Source organism: Acipenser ruthenus, chromosome 13, assembly GCF_902713425.1.
Source record: "Acipenser ruthenus chromosome 13, fAciRut3.2 maternal haplotype, whole genome shotgun sequence".
Classification (NCBI taxonomy): domain Eukaryota; kingdom Metazoa; phylum Chordata; class Actinopteri; order Acipenseriformes; family Acipenseridae; genus Acipenser; species Acipenser ruthenus.
In genome coordinates this window covers 9,095,442-9,116,523 of record NC_081201.1, presented here as the reverse complement: position 1 = coordinate 9,116,523, position 21,082 = coordinate 9,095,442, and the positions used below count along the sequence as shown (strand labels likewise).

General features: G+C 39.3%; 2 protein-coding genes across 4 annotated transcripts; one reads left to right on the top strand and one right to left on the bottom strand.

The window, feature by feature from the left end:
- Window positions 1-1,157: 1,157 nt before the first annotated feature.
- Window positions 1,158-4,938, bottom strand: LOC117418345 (tektin-4-like). The gene is made up of 5 exons (XM_059035299.1): window positions 4,729-4,938; window positions 4,314-4,376; window positions 2,177-2,282; window positions 1,774-1,872; window positions 1,158-1,576 (listed from the first exon to the last, which is right to left on the bottom strand). Exons 1-5 carry the CDS (start codon window positions 4,936-4,938, stop codon window positions 1,341-1,343), a joined length of 714 nt encoding a protein of 237 aa, XP_058891282.1. The 3' UTR covers window positions 1,158-1,340.
- On the top strand, window positions 4,862-20,363 carry LOC117417628 (LITAF domain-containing protein). Of its 3 annotated transcripts, XM_059035626.1 has the most exons (6): window positions 4,862-5,087; window positions 9,309-9,942; window positions 16,449-16,555; window positions 16,938-17,003; window positions 18,715-18,859; window positions 19,890-20,363. In XM_059035626.1, exons 3-6 carry the CDS (start codon window positions 16,453-16,455, stop codon window positions 19,996-19,998), a joined length of 423 nt encoding a protein of 140 aa, XP_058891609.1. In that variant the 5' UTR covers window positions 4,862-5,087; window positions 9,309-9,942; window positions 16,449-16,452; the 3' UTR covers window positions 19,999-20,363. The 3 variants fall into 3 exon arrangements, with proteins under 3 accessions (XP_058891609.1, XP_033885667.3, XP_058891610.1); XM_034029776.3 differs by lacking the exons at window positions 4,862-5,087; window positions 9,309-9,942 and adding an exon at window positions 12,139-14,270; XM_059035627.1 differs by lacking the exons at window positions 4,862-5,087; window positions 9,309-9,942 and adding an exon at window positions 14,289-14,505.
- Window positions 20,364-21,082: the final 719 nt, after the last annotated feature.

The window sequence follows — 21,082 nt, the reverse complement described above, 5'->3', positions numbered from 1 at the left end:
AACCTTCAAAAAACTTTCCCTAAAACTGTCCTTAAAGTTTTCTCAATGTTTCTAATAAAGTAGGACGTCCAGAAAACAGACACTGATCAGTTTTTGTCGAGGCTGAGACATTTATTCAGATCATTTTAGGATAGTCACTATTCAAGTTGTTTGATTTTTCTTTTTTGGTTTTTGTTTTTATTTATTTGTTTTGATTAATTAAATACATTTTGGTAACCTTGAGAATTTCCTAGACTGTTAAAAAAAATGTAAACAGATTTAAACATTCTGATAATACACTGATAGACAAGATTGCAATCAGTTAGGGGTATAGCGTGGATGAGGGGTGACGACAAACTTGTGTCATGTGTTGTTGGTTTATGATGTGTTATCCTTGTTTTTTGGCACCAACTAGGGGAAACATCTGCCTGCTTTGAAATGGTTGAAGAAAACTAGATTGACATCTCCACAAAAAGTGCAAATCTGGAAAAACCTCCTCACACAATGATATGCGTCTGGCAGGAGGCATAGATTATGCCCAAGGGGTCATCATGCATCACCAGACATGCTTAGTCAACACTAGCAGGAACAAACTGGTGTCTCTGTTCCTGTGTTCACCAGTGTTTGCTAACCAGAGTCGGTAGGGTATCGAGACACCATACACTAGCTCATCAGTAAGGTGCTGATTTGATGTGGCAACAAGTCTTAAGGTGTCCCTGTTGTTCTGGAGAGATCTACAACCAGTCCTCAAACATATACATCTTTCCTTCAGGGAAGGAGGCATGGTTTTTATTCACAAAAACAAGTGGTCTGTTGACATGGCTGTTACTGTCATTTAATTGACTCAAAGCATTAGTGAAAGCAGCTGGTTGATTCTAGAAAAGAAGGTGTAGGGTACCTAGCAGGTCTTGCAAGCAGAGCTTTATTGACCCTACTATAGCACTAAAGATCTTTTTTAAAGGGGTATACATATTTGTTATAACATGTGTTTCTTTCAAAACTGCACATTTGAGATCTACTGAATATAGCGAACGGAAGAGCAGGACAGGTAAGATGGAGTTATTTTGTTAGCTGTTACCAGTTTGCTGCTGCCTGCAAACCTGCACACCACATTAAAAATATATTGCAATACTTTACTGTCATCAAGTGGACCATGCTGATATTGCACTGTGCAAGAGTTCGAAACCAACACTGCAGAGGTAAATGTGCCTGAGTAGGAGTATCTAATAAAGATACCTTAGCTCAAATGTGACTTATTTTCTTATTCTGATATAATAATAAAAAAAAGATTGAGATTTAAAGTGTCTTTGTTAATTTCCTTTCTCTGTTTTGTTCTGTCGTCCACGCTGTTTATTTCAGTATTAATATTTGGTCAGTCGGATGAGGGTTGGGTAGCACATGCGATGGCTCATGCATTTCTCTCGGTCAGTGAAGAGGCTGTGTGCTTTGTTGGCGACTTCCTTCTCCAGCATCATGTGGGTGTCCTCCATGTTACTCAGAGACTGCTTGGCTTCCTCAAACTTGCGCTGCAGAGATTCAATGGACTCTGTGATCTCACCAACTTCACCCACCAGCCTGGAGGGACAGACAAGAGCATCTGAATTAAGCATTCTGTTGGGCTTTGAAGATCAGATAAAAGATGTGTTGGAAGGAAAGGCACTGTGGTAGGGATTACGAATTGAAGGCATTACTTAAGAAACAGTACGACCCAGGTATGTGGTTTCACACTACGCGGGACTGTGACCCGGGTAGGCATGCCAGTGTGAAAGGGGCTCAGGTCCCCTTAATCAGTGCTTTGGTTGTGGTAATGGCCACATTTGTCATTGATGTTGTAAGCTTCATATTTATCAGACCAGTCCAGCTCTAAGGGTCTGTTTGGCTTCTCTGTTTGATCTAAAAGATCACAAGTGTGCTACTGTATTACTTGAGCTGCAGAAAGCCATATGATTCTTCTCTAAGCTCTGTGTTTTAAAAATGAAACTGATTTACAGGCTGCTTTGTTTTGTATTCTGTTTTGTATTTCCCTTGTCATAAGAGTTTGGATACTTTGTGCAACTTGCGTACATACCGTTTACTTAAATTATCATTGTTCATCTTCAACATTAACATTTTCCCATATATGGAAGAATGATAGTACAGAAAACAGTGTATGGTAGTTCAGGTTCCTTTCTGGGATATTCCAAATTGACTTTTTAACACAAAACATGTCTTCTGAGGGTCAGGATGGCAGTATCTCCCCTTATTTGGTTGATGGCTTGAGTCTTTTTCAGAAGTTCTTGAATGATTCGAATAAGATTTAATTCCTAGTTTTTTAAAGAAAAACAAAAAAGATAATTCATGTAATATATTTATATATTGTATTTAAAAGATTGGAGACGCTAAAGCATCATTCAACACCCATTAACCTTTTACATCCACCTCTAAGGGAATAGTATACTGCATTATCTGCAAGAAATGCAACACACTGAGGTAAACTGAGGCGTTTAGGAGACCACTTTCTGGAACGTTTATGAAGTATTCGAATCAACACCCTACATTTCCATTTCAACAATGATAATCACGCTGCTGAAGACGCATCACCATCTGTGGGATCAGTCAGTGCTCTGGAACAAATGCTGCTTGGAAACAAAAGGAGTTCATCTTCAAACTGGGAACTTTGGATCCTCTTGGAATGAACATTCTATTTTGAAATAATCATGACATCATCCCCTAGAATTCTTGAAAAACAACTTTTTTACTGGACTCTGTTTACTTTTCTTTCTACACAGCTGAAGAAGAGCTTTTGCCCGAATGTCCGGAAATAAATGATTTTTTTAAAGCATTTAAACCTTTTGTGTACATCCAAAACAATCTTTTCATTTGTTTTTATTTCTGTACACAGAAACACACACAATTATACGTTCTTTCAAAAACTATATATGTGATGATCACATTCTGCATTATTAAATTTAAATATTGTTTTGCCCAAAAAGGAAAGTTGCTGGTAGTTGTCGGTGGGTATATACCTAATCAATCACCAATATTTTCTCCAATATTGAAAAGGTTCGGCAGCAACAACTGTTACCGAGCGCCTTTCCCACGTACATGGTGCTATGCTGCCCTCTTCTGGATGTACTCCGCATCTAAGCCTAATCATGTTAGAAAGCATGGTGGAGTGTTATTTTCAGGTACGCGTTAAAAAGTGGTACACAGAGCACTGCACTTGCTGTTTTCGGTCTATTACGCCGTTTTTAATGTAATGTATCGTATTTTTCCACCATTAACAAAACAGTATGCGAATATTTATCATATGCAATACATTGGGTCTTGTACATGGTTTAAAAAACAAACAATTGAAAACGCTTTCAGAGGACTGCAGAAGGACAATATTGATTTAAAAAAAAATAAAAAATACGCACCCCAACACGAATATTGGTTTAACCCACGGTATGCACTATTATCAGCGATGTGTATGCAACAGATTACAAAAACTGGTAGATTACAAAAACGATTAATTAAATTTTGGCTAGGTAGTTGTAATCTTAGTATGTTTTTATTCTCTACTAATTAAATTATATTCATTGAAAAAGGCTAGAGAGAATCAGATCGTTATTATTTTTTATTGTTTTGATTTAATATAATATAGCAGGCTAATATTCCTATTGAAGTAGGCTATAATATATTTTTTCATTAAAAAGTTGTTGTTCGTTGTTGAAATTAATGTTCAGCTTTCATATTTTGTTGTCTACTACTCATGTAATCAAATCAAGTAAGCTTATTTGTGTATAAAAAACGACAATAGAGTTGCAGCCAGTGTCATCTTACTTAAACACAGTCAAGATGAAATCGTAAAGTAATTTAAGGTAGGCTACAAACGTGGCAGCGCACAAAAGAACTTGCAGACTTGATACAACTGTGTTGAGAATTTCAAAAGAAAGCATTTTATGAGATTTGTAACTACAGGTACCGAGAATATGACTGCATGCCCAGAGGTTCCGGGGCTGTGCCACTGCAAGCCCCGGCACAAATTAAGCACTGATGAATGGGTATCATTTAGGTTAGCCTGCTTAAAGAATTACATTTTGGTTTATTTTATATGAATGAAATATGGGGCCCTGTAAACAAAATTTTATCGAACGGCCCGAATGTTTTTGTGGTTTTTTTTTTGGTCGTACTGTTTAATTAAATAGTTAGATATTCGTGAAAATGTGTTAGATGTTTTTTTTAAGAAGTCACTAACAGTCTAAGGATAGTTTTATGAATATCAGACTTTTATTAACTCATCAAATCTTTTAGCTTACTGATGATTTAAAGTTTAAAGAATGGGTACACGTTGTGTTATATATTCCTCTTACATTGACTAGTTCGACCTCCACGCTATCTGTGACAAGATCAGACCTCGTACGCCTTTCCCTGCACTGCGGGTTGTCAGTATGACGTCCACGCTATCTGTGACCAGATCAGACCCCGTACGCCTTTCCCTGCACTGCGGGCTGTCAGTATGACGTCCACGCTATCTGTGACCAGATCAGACCCCGTACGCCTTTCCCTGCACTGCGGGCTGTTAGTATGACGTCCACGCTATCTGTGACCAGATCAGACCCCGTACGCCTTTCCCTGCACTGTGGGTTGTCAGTACGACCTTCACGCTATCTGTGTCCAGATCAGACCCTGTAGCCTTTCTCTGCACTGCGGGTGGTCAGTATGACGTCCACCCTGTGACCAGATCAGACCCCACACGGCTTTCTCTGCACTGCGGGTTGTCAGTACGGCCTTCACGCTATCTGTGTCCTGATCAGACCGTGTAAGCCTTTCTCTGCACTGCTGGTTGTCAGTAGCTATGGCACGGGTTATTTCAGTAGCATCCAGTGGTTTCTCCAGTCTCGTTTTGTCCCCGAGGAGCCAGGTCAGTCCATGACCGTAGAGTGATAATTTACCAGAGGTCCAAACATCGAAAAGCACAGGTCTTGCATATTGCATACCTTATTTCTACTTGATAATGAAACCATCTAATGTTTATTTTAAGTACGTTTTCGCCTTTGCGTCTATTTTATATCAGTCTTTCATTAACTTATGTAGCCCAATGCACAGAAGTTCATAGAATACAAGAAGGAATCTCGGTGCTCCAGGTAAGATTTTAATTGTTCTAGTCAGCAGGCTCCTGTGTATGGTTGTCCATAACTACACTGACGTTTACTAAATATAAATAAAAACTATTGTTCAAAATAATATAATATTATGTATAAATCTTAAAAAAATAAACAATAATGCGCATTCGCGTTAAAGTGAGACAGTCCGCTGCCACGTTTGTAGCCTACTTTAAATTACTTTACGATTTCAGCTTGAGTGCCTTTAAGCAAGGGCGTAGGTTTGGTTTCAACATTGGTGGGACACAATTTTTTAGGGGGGCGGAGTCACGGTCGCTAGGGGGGTTCGGGGGCATGCCCCCCCGGGAAGAAATTTTTTAGGAGACAGCTGTTAAATGGTAACTTCTGGTGGCTTGAAATGAATGCTGGACATGAATCGAGGACAATCTGATTGACATGAAGTTGGCGGGTATACACTTAAAACACTATGATAGTGTCCCTCCTGGAAGCTGGTTTGACATCCCTGCTATAGAATTACTAACAACCTGAATTATAACCTATCCCAGCCTTACTGTAAGCTACCAATACCCCTGGCGCTACAAGCATGAGCACATGCACGCTCACGTGCTCTGCCTACCTCTCCTGTGTCTGTGCTGCTGCTCGTACCTGGGTGCATTGCTTCATTCACCTGATAAAATAATAAATTGATGCATGCCATATAGAGAGAAAATATATGGCTATGCTAACTTTATTTGCTGAGTATTACTATACAGCATTAGCCTACTATTATATCACAATGTGCCTCAAACAATAATATATCTCAAAACTGAGTCTAACACTTTCACTGTTATAATCACTAAGCCATTACAGACCTCACCTGCGACCCTGTTGCTCCACCTGCCTCTGTACTGCTTTTACCAGGTTGCACTGCTTCACTCGCCTGATAAAATGATAAATTGATGCATGCTGTTTAGAGAGAAAGTATGACTGCTAACTTCATTAGGAAATTATTTTTACATTTGCTATGAGAATCAGTATCAATTGTGTTTATTACTTTAATAACATCTTCCTACTTACACTTTGACTTTTTGTAAAAAAAAAACTTCCTTATGTCCATCTTTCTTTTTTTGGTTGCTATTATGCTTTAGTCACCTAAAGCCAAATTGAAGTGATTAGCTAACGTTAGTTGGATGACGATATCAAAACATGCTCAAGCACACTCACACACTCACACACTCACACACTCACTCACACACACTCTCTCTCTCTCTCTCTCTCTCTCTCTCTCTCTCTCTCTCTCTCTCTCTCTCTCTCTCTCTCTCTCTCTCTCTCTCTCTCTCTCTCTCTCTCTCTCTCTCTCTCTCTCTCTCTCTCTCTCTCTCTCTCTCTCTCTCTCTCTCTCTCTCTCTCTCACACACACATAATGATTTAGCTGTGAAACAAGCTAGCTAGCCACCAAGGACGTGGGGTTAGCAGCTAGCAATGGGTCACTAACGTAATAGGTCGGTAGGTAGGTCGGTAGGTTTATTCACTCAAACTATGTTGCTGACGAGCTGACAATACCTTCAGCCCCGGCACCTGGCTTTCATTCAGTCAGTGGCTCACACTCCTATCAGACTGACCGGCAAGCGGCAACATCAGATGAGCGTCTTTCCAGAGTCCAGCCTAAGCCAGCGGTTCTCAACCTTTTTTTACTCACGCCCCACTGAAATTAATTTGTATATCTGTCGTCGTCCCCCGCCCCCGTTTAATTTGACTTTTTAATATATATTTTTTTATTACTGCCTATATAATATAGTGCATTTATTTAGCCGCCTGGATAGTCACACTGTCCATTCAATCAAATACATATGTTCGTGTTCGCTTTTTACACACACGATACAAAAATATCAAGCAAGGAGTAAGTTAGTTACAAAGGGAGGAAGGAGGAGGATTGAAATAATGTGACAACACAAACTAAATATCGAATTAAACTGATTATATTTATTCTTATTTTTTTAAATAAATGTGAAAATTGTGGCACAATATACACCGTTTAAGAATGACTAGATTTTTTTTTTATTTTAAACTCGGATTTTACCTTTCACTCCCGAGTCCTTGTGCACTTTCGCACTTCCATGAAAACAACACACTCTGCTGGTCCCTGACCTCAGCCACGCACTGAGTCCGTGTTACAGTGATGCATTATGGAAGGGCCTAAGCCAATCAAATTAGCGGGGGGCTTGAAAGAGTTAACCCTTTGTGGAGCAGATAAAATGACTTGACAAAAGACGTTTCAGATTTATCAAAATTATTGGTAGGGACAATTCAACGGTCCCTTGACATTGGTAGGGACTTGTCCCTACCGTCCGTAGCTACATATACGCCGGTGCCTTTAAGTACTCTGGCTGCAACTCTGATCTCGTTTTTGTATATATAAATAAGCTTACTTAATTTGAAAAACGTCATGAACGATACAAGCAACTTCTTGCACTACTTGGTTTGATTAAATGAGTAGTACACAACAAAATATGAAAGCTCAACACATTAATTTCAACAAAGAACAACGGCAACTTTTTAATGAAAAAATAAATAAAGATAATAACAATCTGGTTCTCTTGCCTTTTTCAATGAATATAATTTAATTAAAAGAGAATAAAACATACTAAGTTAACAACTACCTAGCCTAAGTTTAATTAATCGTTTTTGTAATCTACAAGCAGCTTCTGTTGCATACACATCGCTGATAATAGTGCAAACCGTGGCTCAAACCAATGTTCGTGTTGTGGTGCATTTTTTCGTCAATATCGTCCTTCTGAACTTTTTTTTATTTTTAATGTAGAATACGTGATTGTAAACATATAACGCAAGTAGCTACAATACTCTCAAATAAACGTGTTATGATTTTGAATATGCTCTTCTTAGGGTCGGTATTATTGTCATTTCTTGCATCCCGGCACCTCTTTCTTTACAAATTAAGCACTGCGTGCATGTGTTAGGTCTTGTCAGTGAACAGTCTGTTGATTGACATGTTTGAAAGTTGTACTCGCGCGATCTCTTGGCTGTGTGAAAGGGTTATGATGGTATTACACCGTCATAGATTGCGCAATTTCATGCTGTGTGAAAGGGTATTTTATACACTCCTTAAAACGTTTCAGAGACGGCACAGTAGCTGCATTTCTGTGTGAAAATGGTATAAGTCTATTATATCTGGGATGCAAGATGTAACAGACGTGTTGACTCAGAACTTTATTTAGGCACTCTACGATTTGACTGGCGAAAGGGAACATTGGTTTATTGGAGTTCATAAGGAACTTTTTTTCAGCTTGGTACGGTAACCTTTTCACTTCCTTGTTTGTTTAATTCTTGCGCTTTTTCCTGCATTACAGCCCTTCATAATTTACATAATGCACGGGATGACGTGTGTCATCCTTCAGGTTAGCTTCTGTCCTCAGTACATGTACTGCCAATCTCTCTCGGTTTAGCAACGCGTCCTTGGATACTTGTAGCCTGGCAACTAAACAGAACAACATACGTCATAATCGCCAGTTGATGCTTCTAGTAATATAACCTGGATTTCGGTGGCAGAAAGGACCAGAATTAAACAGACTGTTTAGTTTATTTATTACTTTAATTTAATTTTATATATATACTCTGGTAAATTAATTAAACGGTTAACATGCACATATAAACACAATCTGCTGCTACCGGGAGGGGAGTTGTGTTCAGGGTTCAACGTGCAGGGAAGTACGCTGTGCCGCTCTGCGTGCCAAGCTTCCTGTGAAAAAAACGATCAGCCAGTGTTGCCAGATCTAAGGTTTTCCCTCCAGATCTAGAGGTTTTGAAAACATTTTGTTCCCTAAGATTTATTCATAATATACAAGTTCTTCCTTTACTAAGGTGGCAGATGCGCGTGTAGTCGAGGGTATATGCAGGTAAACGCTGTTTACACACTTTTAATTTGAGCAATATCCCGTTTACCCACTTCTCATATAAGGGATACAGAGTTTACTCACTTCTACTCTCCTGTGCTATGCAAATCCTGGGTTAAAGACAACATATTTTAACGGTGAGCATATGTGTTGCGTTGCTGGGTGCGAGGCTGACAGCTGAGAGCTCTCAGAACTGTGGCATGAGCAGGGGGGCGTGGCCACTGGACTCTGTGTGTGTGTGTGTGTGTGTGTGTGTGTGCGTGTGCGTGTGCGTGTGCGTGTGTGTGTGTGCGTGTGCGTGTGTGAGTGTGTATGATTGGTTGTTTATGTTCTGTTAATGTTATGTTGTTAGGCTCACTGGACCTGCAGGGCGGCGCTAGTAGCCTTCATCCTAGCCCGTGAAAGGACGCTCACAGAACTTTTCAGTGAAGCGCACCGTCGGCTCTGTAGCTCACGTGAACAGCACCTGAAACGGTAAAGGACTGTATGGGGGGGCTCTGGTTGGCTGAGGGCCAATAACAATGTATATGTTCATGTTTATCTGTTCAATCTATCTGTTCAACTCCACCAAACAGGGCAGTTTACCCACTTTTTTTTATTTACCACTACTGTACTTCACAGTTGTATGCAATTATATGGCATACAATTAAATGTATTACATTAAAACTGTTGGGCACCTGGGCTATGCGATTAACAAGAATCTGCTGTAATAGGACTTAACATGATGTGCTTCTGGAATTATTTTAAGTTGGATGCCAGTGTCTCTTAATAAATTCAGTATGTATTGAACATTTCACCAGCCTAATTCTTTGCGGTTACAATTAGAAAAACAGGAACTTGAGCTCTCATACTAAATATTTTTTTCCTAGAGGTATTGAGGGTAATTCTAAAGGTTTTCGCGCATTCATCTAGAGGTTATTTTTTCGGGAGGATCTGGCAACACTGTGATCAGCGTCAGTGTGGACGGTGTATATAAATTAATTCAGGTAAGAATTTCTAAATGTTGTCTATACATTTTCGTCTAAATGAAAATACATGTTGTGTTGAGGTGAGTTTTAAATGTAAACCAGTCAGGCTTATAATAAATCCAAGGTTTATTTAAAACAAAAAAAAAAGTTGGAATATGAAAAATGTAAAATGACTGACTGCACTGAAGGAAAACGGTTAAACAAGAAACGGTTTCATTGTTTGATTAACCTTTCATTTTTTTTTACAGTTAAAATACAATATTATATGGGTAATATTAGATGCAATCTGAACAACATGAAGTGGAAAGAAAGATCTGAACTTGTAGTTTAAAGCTAAAATAACTTAAAATGCAAGCGAGAAATAAAAATAAATAAATAATTTAAAAAAAAAAAAACATTTGTTACCCGGGAGCAACGTGTTAAGGCAATATCACTGCTAAATGCCAGTACCAGTTGCCGCCAAGTCATAAAAACACAAAGCTGAAATACAATTCACCCAAGGGTCTCAATATTAGGCTACCAGCCGTTATGTTGTGATCACAAGATCATTTATATATATGTTTTTTTGTTTGTTTGTTATTTAATATTTTTTATCATTAGAAGGTTGTGTGGTCCAGTGGTTAAAGAAAAGGACTTGTAACCAGGAGATCCCCAGTTCAAATCCCACCTCAGCCAGTAACTCATTGTGTGACCCTGAGCAAGTCACTTAACCTCCTTGTGCTCTGTCTTTCGGGTGAGACGTAATTGTAAGTGACTCTGCAGCTGATGCATAGTTCAGTGCCGTCTCTGAACTACCTCACGAGGTGGTTCAGAAACGGCATAAAATATGACGGTTCAGTGGCGGTATAAGCAATTCACACAGACCTATAAGCCGCTACAGTGGCGGTTCTGAACCGTCATAACTCCTCTGTGTGAAAGCACCTTTAGTTACATTGTTTATCGTCACCAGTTTAAGTACGGTATGATTTAATTGATTTAAAGATTCCAGGTGAGCTGATAATATCTCTTCAGCCAAAGAAGCAGGCACAGTAAGTTATGAGCACCGTTACCATTATGTAAAACAGTACGTAGCGTGAGTTTTGAACTAAAGCAGGGTCAGCGGTTGCAGGGAAAACAAAGTTTATTTATCAGATATCGTAAATATAGAAGAACAAACTCACTGCAATTTAAACTTGTTTTTACTGGAGAATAAACGTTATGTAAATCATAAGAGCTGTCTGTGTTACATGCTGTCAGATCAGGATGTCACTAACACTGAGCACGGCAGCTGCAACACGCTGTCTCCATATTACTGTACAACTGTACACAATTAAAGGTGCGGTCACCAATTCCAAACACAACACTTGCAAAATATAAAAAAATATAAACATGCAGAGTTCATGAATATATGAACCATTCAGCAGAATGAGGCAACAAACAAGCGAGTACAGACACAAACCTGGTTGTAATGGGGTAGGTCTAGGTTTTACAACAGCAGTTTAAGATTGCACATTGTCACTGGTACACCTGGTAGTCCCTGTTGGAAACACTGGTTCTTGAAATGAAAAGGTTGAAAACCACTGAAATAGATGACCAGGAAACAAAAAGTACCAGCATAAGTGCCTTTTCACCTGGACGGATATGCTTGAGCCACCTATTGTTCAAGTTTTAAACCACAAAACCTGTTTCTGTCTTTTTTTGTAACTGTTGCCCGTTTTCTAAGGGCAATAAGACCCCCAGGGTGGGCGGTATTGCCCAATATCACCCACCTTGTCAGGCCTTATTGCTTACATATCACACACTACCCTAATGTTAAATATTAAGCCTCTTATATGTATTTATTTATTTATTTCACAGGCTGAGCTGGGTATGTCCATGCTGCCTGGGATCTGAAGTAAAGAGAAAGCATGCAAGTTAGTGAGGTTAGTTAGGGAAGCGTAAAGCGGCCACGTCCCGAAGAGAGGAATGGATAGAACAGAGCCTCACTAGGTGAGGTAAGATAAACGCATGAGCTGCGATAGGATAGAGTGTGGCCGGGGGTCCGCTCTGACTCACGGCATTGAGAACTCCCCTGTGGCGGAGTGTCCCGCCCCTATGTATTTATTTATTATTATTTGTATTTTTGTTTGCGGCGCAGGTAAAAGCACCGCGTATTTGTTATTTGTTTTTTATATTTAAAAACCCCGTGAGGATGCGTGGCTGATCAGCTACTGATTATTTAACTAGCTGACAGTCACGCATCCTTACCAAACGCGTGCAGACTGTGGCCGAGGGGTAATAAGATAATTAACAGCTAGTTAACCCCTTGGCCAGAGTATAAGAACCTGCAGCTGTCCGTGCTGCGGGGGTGGAGTGTACAGAGGAGAGTACGGGAGAACACGGGAGAGCGAGCGAAAAACAATTGCTATATTTAAAAATATACTTGTTTCTGTTTGTTTGGCCATCGCGCCTTTTTGTTTTGTGTTTTGTCGTTTTGTTCAAATCTGTTGTTTTGGTTTATTGATTTAATAAATTCAGCTGAACGCCGTTGCGTTCAGTTTCACCCGCCCATCCATTGTTTTGGTTCAGTTACTTCCTGGTCCGTGACGTCACCACACCTCACCACTGCAAGCCATCCTGCAACATCCCCCCATTAGAAGGAAGGTAGGCGGATGCCTGCACCTGAGGTCGGGGAAGTGAGATCACTTGCCCACCAAAGGATGGACCCCCGGCTCTCCGCGAAACACCTGCACCGTGAGACAAAACAAAGAAAATATGCCGACGTATAACATATACAAAAGACTAGAAAGACAAACAGGACGAACACAGGTGGTTAGGAATTATTAGTAGGTGTGACTGTGAATACCTGCCGCTCAGTGCAGAGGAAAAACCCCCTTGAGGCCGATTAGGGGAAAACCTATGGTGGCCTCGGCGGACAGGAAGCCCCCACTCTGGGCATACTAGCAATTTTAGAATGGGCTGCAACTATATCAATGGTGATGAATGACTAAGAATCCATCACAAAAGAGGACCAGCTCCACATATTCTTGATCAGGCTGTGATTGATTCTGGTCCTCGTGGCGGAGGTGGCTGTGGCTATATAGAATGAATATGATATGAGGGTGGAGGGTTGAGAACCAGTGACGAGTGACGATAGAGCGAGGGGAATCAATGAACAGAGGGTCTGGGGGGGCGGCAGGGTCTCCTGCTGGGGAGATACCTTGCCGCTGAAAAGAAAGGGAGATAGGGGACTCGATACTTGACAGCTGAATGAACTGACCACACCGAAATTGATCTGTCTTGGAGGCGTGCAGTCGAATGATGAAGTAGGCGTCTGAAGTAGAAGAAAGGTCACAGAAACGAATACCCGCCACGGGAAAACTAGAAGCAGAAGAAACAGTGAATGCTTCAGTTTTCATGTTGTCATTTGATGTTGTACTTTTTCCTTGTTCAATTTAGTTTTGTTCTTAGCTAACAGTTGCAACCTGACAGATTTAGAATGTGGAATTCCTTCCAAAAGGCACCACAGCACTGTTCATAGTCTGTTACATGACCAACAAGGGCATCTGAGAAGGCACCCACTCAACATGGCAAGATGCTTACATTGTTCTGATTAACTGTTGGCTCTAATTCCATCAAGGTCTGTTTCTCTGCAGTATACAGGAGCTCCTGTCACTATCAAAGTTTGTCAGACCTACTATCTTTCCCATTGTGACTGAAACTGTTGAAAAATAGGGAGATGCAGACTTTATGTATTGCAGAACACATCACGTCAATGACGTGATAGGGAATTAGAGACTAATTAGAGATCCCCAGCTACACGCCCCCCGAGCTGCGCTACGCTATATTTTTTGAACACCTTGTATAATCTTGTTTTTTTAAGAATGTAATCACCTTTCATGCACTACTAAAAAGTGGTTATTTAAAAGAAATTCCCCATACTTGATCTGCATAATGGTTCTTACCGCTTCATTCTCATTGCAAATTCACACAATGGGGTTTACAAAACATAAACTGAAAAAAAGAGATTATGAAATGAACTGAAATCACCCCTTGACTATGGGTAAAAAGCACAAGAATCCATCACAACAACAAACAAAATCAAAAACCTCAGATTTGTACAAATGTTACAAAGTCCCAAGATAACATATAGATTGTGGCCACTCCCTATCTATTGTGCAACAAAACATCTCTAACTATCATTCAGTAGTAACCTACTGTGTAATCACATCAAGAGTTGTGGGCAGAACAGTTGCCTCATGACTATTATGGGATGGTGAACAAAAAACCCTCCCACTCCCTTTCACTCCTTCCCCTCCCAGCGATAGTGAGACTATATAAATTACACAATGTTTCAACAGGAGTGACTCATCGCACAGCTATTAAAGGTAAGAAAACCCAACAGCGTTATCCTTATTGTCTTTGTAAACTTAATACTAATGTGTCTTTTTTTAATATACATATATAATTGTGTATGGTATTGTTTTTATCTTTCTATATTCGAAAACTCATAAATCCGGTAACACAGGAAAACAAATGGCAAGTAGAAAAAGGGACAGACATTGAGGTCCAACAGAACTCCTCACCCGAGTGATGAATATGTGAGCTCTATTCACAAACCTTGTGAGTTATTGGGGTGTTTTTATTTAAGTTTGTTTCTTCAATCAAGTTTAATGGTCATGAAGCCGTTCTGGATTAATGCAAGCAAAGGTGCAACACTATAATAATAGGTCATAGATAAAATTTCCATTCTTTATTGGATTTAATCCAATACGTATACAGAATGTATATGGTTTTGTGACCTTGATTTGATACCCAGTTTGGGGAATATATTAGGATCAGGTTCAGTTTTAGAATTTCAGGACAGCTTATAGTTATGTGTTGGTTACCCGGTTTGTGTGTTTTATTTTTATTTTTTAATAAAACATGTATAATTTTTATTCAGTTTATTATCTATAGTTCAGTCTGGGTGTGTCTTGTTGTTTTAAGACCTTTGCCCCTTACTGATCCAGCAAAATCAATATATATATATAAAACAAGATCACAGTTTATTTGCTGCACTTCCTCTAACCTAGCTTTACTTGTATATTCTTGTGTTAATAATTTACAGATGTACTGTACTGTAACTTTATCACATCTTTAGGGTAACAGATTATTTGCATATCTTAAAATAATACAATTATATTACCAATATGTATTTAAACGATACAGCGGCTACGTGGGCTAGTACTGCTGAACATTTCTAAAACAGTATTGTCGACAGATTCACCATTAATGACTTGTTGTAAAAAGAATACCTGACTGTCTTCCCTCATAAGTATAGTACATTAAAACTCACAGATATAGATATAAGGTGTTCAACTGATTAACATATTCCTCTCTCAAGTATTAGCTGCATGTTATGGTCTCTTGTCCTCTTGCTACAGTATTTTATATTTGGTATTCATTCACACCATAATATACCCATAAAGCTTGCCTTATGTCTTTGTATGAGGCCCATTTCATGCATAGACTGCTATTGTGGCCTTGCTCACTCTTCTAGTAGAATGTCCACATTGTTCCAGATTATTTCATGATGTTTTGCTTTTGTATCTACAATGGGATCAACTAATAGAAAGCAATACTGATAGTCACATCAAAACTATTACATACTCCCCAGTTTTAAAGAGTAAGTAGCGGGGTTCCGAAAAATATAGCGTTACACGTCCCCACGTGTTGCTACAACTGTTTAAATAACGTACCTGTCATTTCTCTTTTCATTGTTAACATCCTGACAACATTTTATACTTATAACTTTAAAGTCTGTTTAAAAGCTATTTTGAAAATGTCTTCTCTAGTGCACTGATAGTGTAAGGATTATTGCTCACATTATCAAACAGGATCCACGATATGGTACGGAACAGAAAAGCCAGAACACTTGGTTTAAAAAAAAAAAAAAAGTATCCTTCTTCCTGCAGTGATTTAGAGGACAGATCTCAAACCCCAGTGCACTAGAGCAGACATTCTGAACAGACTTTAAAGTTATAAGTGTAAAAAGTTGTCAGGATGTTAACTATGAAAAGAAAAATGACAGGTAGGTTATTTAAAACAGCCGTCTTCTTCTTTCGTATGGCATTTTGGACTGCAACATATTACAGATCGACATCCAGATCTGAAAGCCAATCGAGTGCATCAGGGGTAAGCAGCATGCAAAGACTCTAGATTGCCCTTGAAAGATCTGATTGGGCAGATGTTGAAAATGTGCTGCATGGTCGGAGGTGTTGTGCCGCAATCCCAATACGGACTCTCTAACTTTCCATTTGTAGAGCTTCTTACTCTTTAAGTATACAAGTTTACCATGGTATTTTTGCACAGTATTTTTGCACTTTTCCCATGCTTAATACCATGTATTAACCATAATGTCCCCTGGTTTACCATGTTTATTAATATGCTTTACCATACCTCACTGTTCTTTACAGTGCTTTACCATGCGTTCACTGTGCTTTGCTATGCTTTTACTATGGTAAATGTTGATAAGGGTATGGCTTGTGTCATACTGTTTGAATAGTTTTTTTTACTGTCTTTAGGAAGATGGAGAAGGGAAGCTCTAATACCTTTCCCAGCGCACCCTACCAAGCCAATCAAATGAATGCTTACCCCAGTGGTCAGCAGATGCCCTACCCTGTAAATCCAGGTATGGAAAGAGACAAAGATGTGGTCCTGGGACTGTAAGTAAAACCCAGGTACTACAAAAAGAAGAAACTCTCCATGCAGTAGTGATAAGACTAGTTTTTCAGCATGAATGCTGCAGGTTAAATACATCCTGCCTTGTCTTTTCATTTTCTTCAGGCAGTTTCCTCACCAAGCAAACACGAAAACTCTATGGAGCTATTACACATTATTTAAATAGCTTCCTTACTCTCGAATAGAGCTCTAGATTGCTAGCAAGGTAAAAACTAATACAAAGAATGTTTGTACTGCTATTAGCGTGAGTGTAAATTGTATGAAACTGAAATCCTTTAATTATGCTCACAATTGTCAGGATTTGAAACTGCATTTATTCTTCTCTTTATTAGGGGTAAATGCAATGACGTACCCTCCCCCTCCACCCTATTCACTTGCAGGAGAACAGCTGCCAACAGGTAAGAGAAACAGTTCTGTATCACAGGCAGAGACACGCGGCTACGTCTAAGACCCCCCTTCACACTACTGTGCTGGCTCAGGGCCGTCGCATATTTAGGTCTGCAGCCCCGTTCACATTTGCGGTTTAAGGTGCCTTTGCGCATTCACATATGTGCCTGAAAAGCAGGCCTAAAATGTGGCAAATTGCTTTTTTTTTTTTTTTTTTTTTTTTTAAGGAACATTAGCCTGCACTCAGAATGGAGAGCTACCAGGATATACAGTAATCCTTGATTTGTAGCAGACGTTTCTTATTAATATGGTTTCAGTGCAGCACAGTAGAAATGTTATGGTATATATATTAAAAAAAAAAGATATATTATTGATTATTTTGACTTAATGTTATGGTGTATCAACGATCTTAATATGTGTGGATGAGAACAGTGTTTTATGTGTGTGTAAAAGCAAGCAGCTAAAGAAATGATCGTCATTGTAATGTAAAGACGCACACTTCTGTAGCTTTGTATATCGTTGCGTGCAAAATAAACAATGGTGGCTGAATATGCCAAGTCATCGCATTTTTTATCATTATTGAGATCCACAATCCTGCAGTTTTTATATTTATCGCTTAGTTGCTAAATAGCAGGAAGAAAAGGTAATTGTGACAAATGAAGCTTAATTATGAACGCACTGCAGCTCATATATTATGCGAAGGAAACAACCTGAACGTTATCCCGCTAGATTCTTTTTTAATTTCATATTTTTATAATTAAGGTTGTATGATGTAGAAATAATTACCATTCAATATTGATCCACCACTGCCGTCATGACTAGCGGAGCATTCGCCTATCTGTTTACCTTTCGCATGCGTGGGAGTATGGGAGTGTCGAATGAGCTACGTAACAAAATTGGTCATTTGATACGAAAAGACGGCCCTAAGTCTGCTTTGCGTTCATATATATGTAGAGGCCGACCCTGGTCCTGCAATTGCAGGCCCCGGGCCACATCGAAACGGTGGCCTAAATCTAGGTTGGCCTTGGGCTGCCTTTTTTTTGGAGCATTCACATATGAGAAAAGGCGGCTCAAGTGTGAATGGAATCTAAGAGAGTATACCATAGTGAAATCACAGAGAACAGTGAATCATAGTAAATCCAGGTAAACAAGCTATTTATGCAAGAGAAAAACATGGACAAAAGGTTTTGCATCAACCTCTAGAATTAACTCATTTTGCTTTATAAAGTCGAATGAAACCTGCTGAATAATGTTACGTTAACATATTGAATTACATACCGCTTTGTAGTTTTCCCACATACTGAATAAAAAAAAAACTGACAAAAATTGAAAAATGTGACATTTCAAAATCTAACATGAAAAACTTTTCTGCTACTATGGCTTCCGGTAGATTTTTGCGATATCATTTTGTAGTTTCTTTGATTACATGATGTTAAATAAAATATCTAAATTATGTTCATATGGTGGTTGTTTTTTAAAAAATTATGTCACAATCCTAAACTTCTACGTGAGCAAAACTTTTGGCCCTAGCTGTACAAGAAATGTTTTTTGCAGGGTTAATCAAGGTAATCATGACGATTGATTTTTAAGAGCTGATACTGTTTATTAGATTAACATTAATATACAAATAAATAATAATAAAGGTATTTCACCTGTGCTTGAAACCAAAGTGCAGCTGTACTGCAGATTAAATGCTGATGTCTCTCTTTGATTTGGTTCCAGTGCCACCTGTGGTGGTGACTCAGCCCCTCACGGATCTGCCGGGAATGGCGCTGTGCATCCACTGCCAGCAGCAGGTCCGCACCACAACCGAGCACCAAGCCGGCGCGCTCACCTGGGTCGTCTGTGGATTCATTTGTTTATTTGTGTAAGTCTTTAACCCCCAACCCTTACAAACACCCCCAACGTGAGGCTAGGTGGTCCAGTGGTTAAAGAATGGGGCTTGTTACCAGGAGGTTCCCAGTTCAAATCTTGGCTCAGCCACTGACTCAGTGTGTGTGACCCTGAGCAAGTCACTTAATCTCCTTGTGCTCCATCCTTCGGATGAGACGTAAAACCGAGGTCCTATTGCAAGTAAAAGCGTCTGCTGAATGACTAATTAATAACAGATACACTATTAAGTGTCATGATTTACTCAAATGTATCTGTTAAGACACCAATGCTGATATTTAGGCTTGTTATGGATTACTGCAAGGGGGTTGTTACCAATAGATATGAGACAGGTATCTTATACCGTGCTTGTGAGTGTGCATTTATGTTTCTGATTTCAGTGGCCAGCTTGTAGAAGTTTTGTCACAATAACAGCTTTGCCCAGTTTTTAAGTCAGGAGCTATCCCACAGCTACAGCATTCTGTAAAATATAAAATACATGACTTTTTTCCCACTTAGAACTCTCTATAATCAATGAGTAGTGTAATACATGAACCCCATGTCCAGAGATGGGCATGCTTTTCCTCTCAGATGTAATATTTTTGGCTTCCCCTCACAGACTCAGTATTAACTTGCTTTGACACTTGCAAAAAGTATGATGGGATACACTGGGGTGTAAAATGGGGTTTCTATATACAGGTGATGAGACACAGCAGTTGCTGTCTGAGAAGCTGCGTTGCAAAGTCATTGCTAAAATGAGTATGCTTACACGACTGTCTGTTGCTTAAAAAAAAAACAAATGAGAATCTACTGGACTGTTACAGGACTGAATGCTTTCTTCATCTTGCTTTCAAAAGTAATGCATGGTTTCTTCTGCTCTGTCCCCATTCATTTCAAACTGAAAAGCATCCGTTACATCAAGTGCATACACTGTTTGCTGTACAGCACTTTGTAATTCTGCAGTTCTGAACTGTGTGTGTGTGTGTGTGTGTGTTTATTTTATTCACCCGAACCTTCTCTCTCTGCAGGGGTTGTCTGGGCTGTTGTCTCATTCCCTTCTGTGTGGATAGCTGTAAGGATGTGGAGCACAGGTGTCCGACCTGCAAGCAGCTGCTCCACATCCACAAACGGCTGTGAAAGCCCTTATTTGTACAGGACTTGAGATTAGGCTCCATGTGCAAATGTCAGCCAGTAAAATCTATTTGCATAAAAGCACATAATTGATCAGTTTTCAATAGACAGTGTGTTAAGACATGTATAATATACTATATATAAAATATAAGAAATTCAACCCAACGAAAAAGGGACCAATGATCATGTTGCTCAAAATATCAATTTTGGTTCTTTACTAATGCTTTTTTTAAATAAGATTTCATACATGTATTGTTGCTCATTTTCTTTTTATTTTTTAAAGTGAGGTTTAGTTGGTGATATAAAGTGAGCTTGACCATTCTGTAAACTAGGTTTTAATTGTGAAATAAAGTTGGGAGATGATGTTTCAAGACCTGTTGCGTTATTGAACTCTGACAGTCTGATCATCACTGACATTTTGCTCCATTGGGTCCCACAATTACAACATCGTTCCCACCAACCACTGTTTGAAAAGTAAGTGGGTTTGAGCTAAAACATTTCCAAAACCCAGCCAATCTGACTCGCTGTGACATACCCACCTGGAACCTGTTATCACTGTCTGGCCCATCCTGTCTGGCCCATCCTGACTGAATTGGATTTGCATCAGGGAGATGTAGCCTTTATACGGTATATGTGATGGGCTGTGTTGTTTGAAACACCACCATTAAAGAATCTGCATTTGGCATCACAAATTAATTGGTCATTTACACTTGGGACAAAGCAGACGTTTCCATTTTTACAGTGTCTGACCAGCTGGTGACAGCAGCACCACACACAATCCCAAAAGATTCAGCCAGAGAGAGAGAGAGAGAAAGGAAGGAAGGAAAAAAGAGAGAGAGGGAGGGAGGGAGAGATAGGAAGGAAGAAAGGAAAAAAGAAAGAAAGAAAGAAAATCCTCCCTGCTCCCTCCGTTTTGATTCGGAGTAGTGTGGCAAGTTTGGGGTTGATAAGCAGGTTTTATGGTATTTTTAAAATAAGGGTTTACAAAAAAAAAAAATAGACTGTATGTTTTCTTTAGTAGTCTTGTGACTATTATAAACGTACATCTTTTATAACAACATGCTATGTACATGTGTCTGTGTGTGTGAGT

Excerpts from the sequence above, each read along its gene's own strand:
- LOC117418345 (XM_059035299.1), bottom strand. The coding sequence starts at position 4,938 with ATGCAATATGCAAGACCTGTGCTTTTCGATGTTTGGACCTCTGGTAAA. Across the intron at positions 4,377-4,728 it reads ACACAGATAGCGTGAAGGCC|TGCAGGGAAAGGCGTACGAG; the intron begins GTACTGACAACC and ends GACAACCCGCAG. Across the intron at positions 1,577-1,773 it reads TGGCCATTACCACAACCAAA|ATGCTCTTGTCTGTCCCTCC; the intron begins GCACTGATTAAG and ends TGCTTAATTCAG.
- LOC117417628 (XM_059035626.1), top strand. The coding sequence starts at position 16,453 with ATGGAGAAGGGAAGCTCTAATACCTTTCCCAGCGCACCCTACCAAGCC. Across the intron at positions 16,556-16,937 it reads GCCCTACCCTGTAAATCCAG|GGGTAAATGCAATGACGTAC; the intron begins GTATGGAAAGAG and ends TCTCTTTATTAG. Across the intron at positions 18,860-19,889 it reads GGATTCATTTGTTTATTTGT|GGGTTGTCTGGGCTGTTGTC; the intron begins GTAAGTCTTTAA and ends CTCTCTCTGCAG.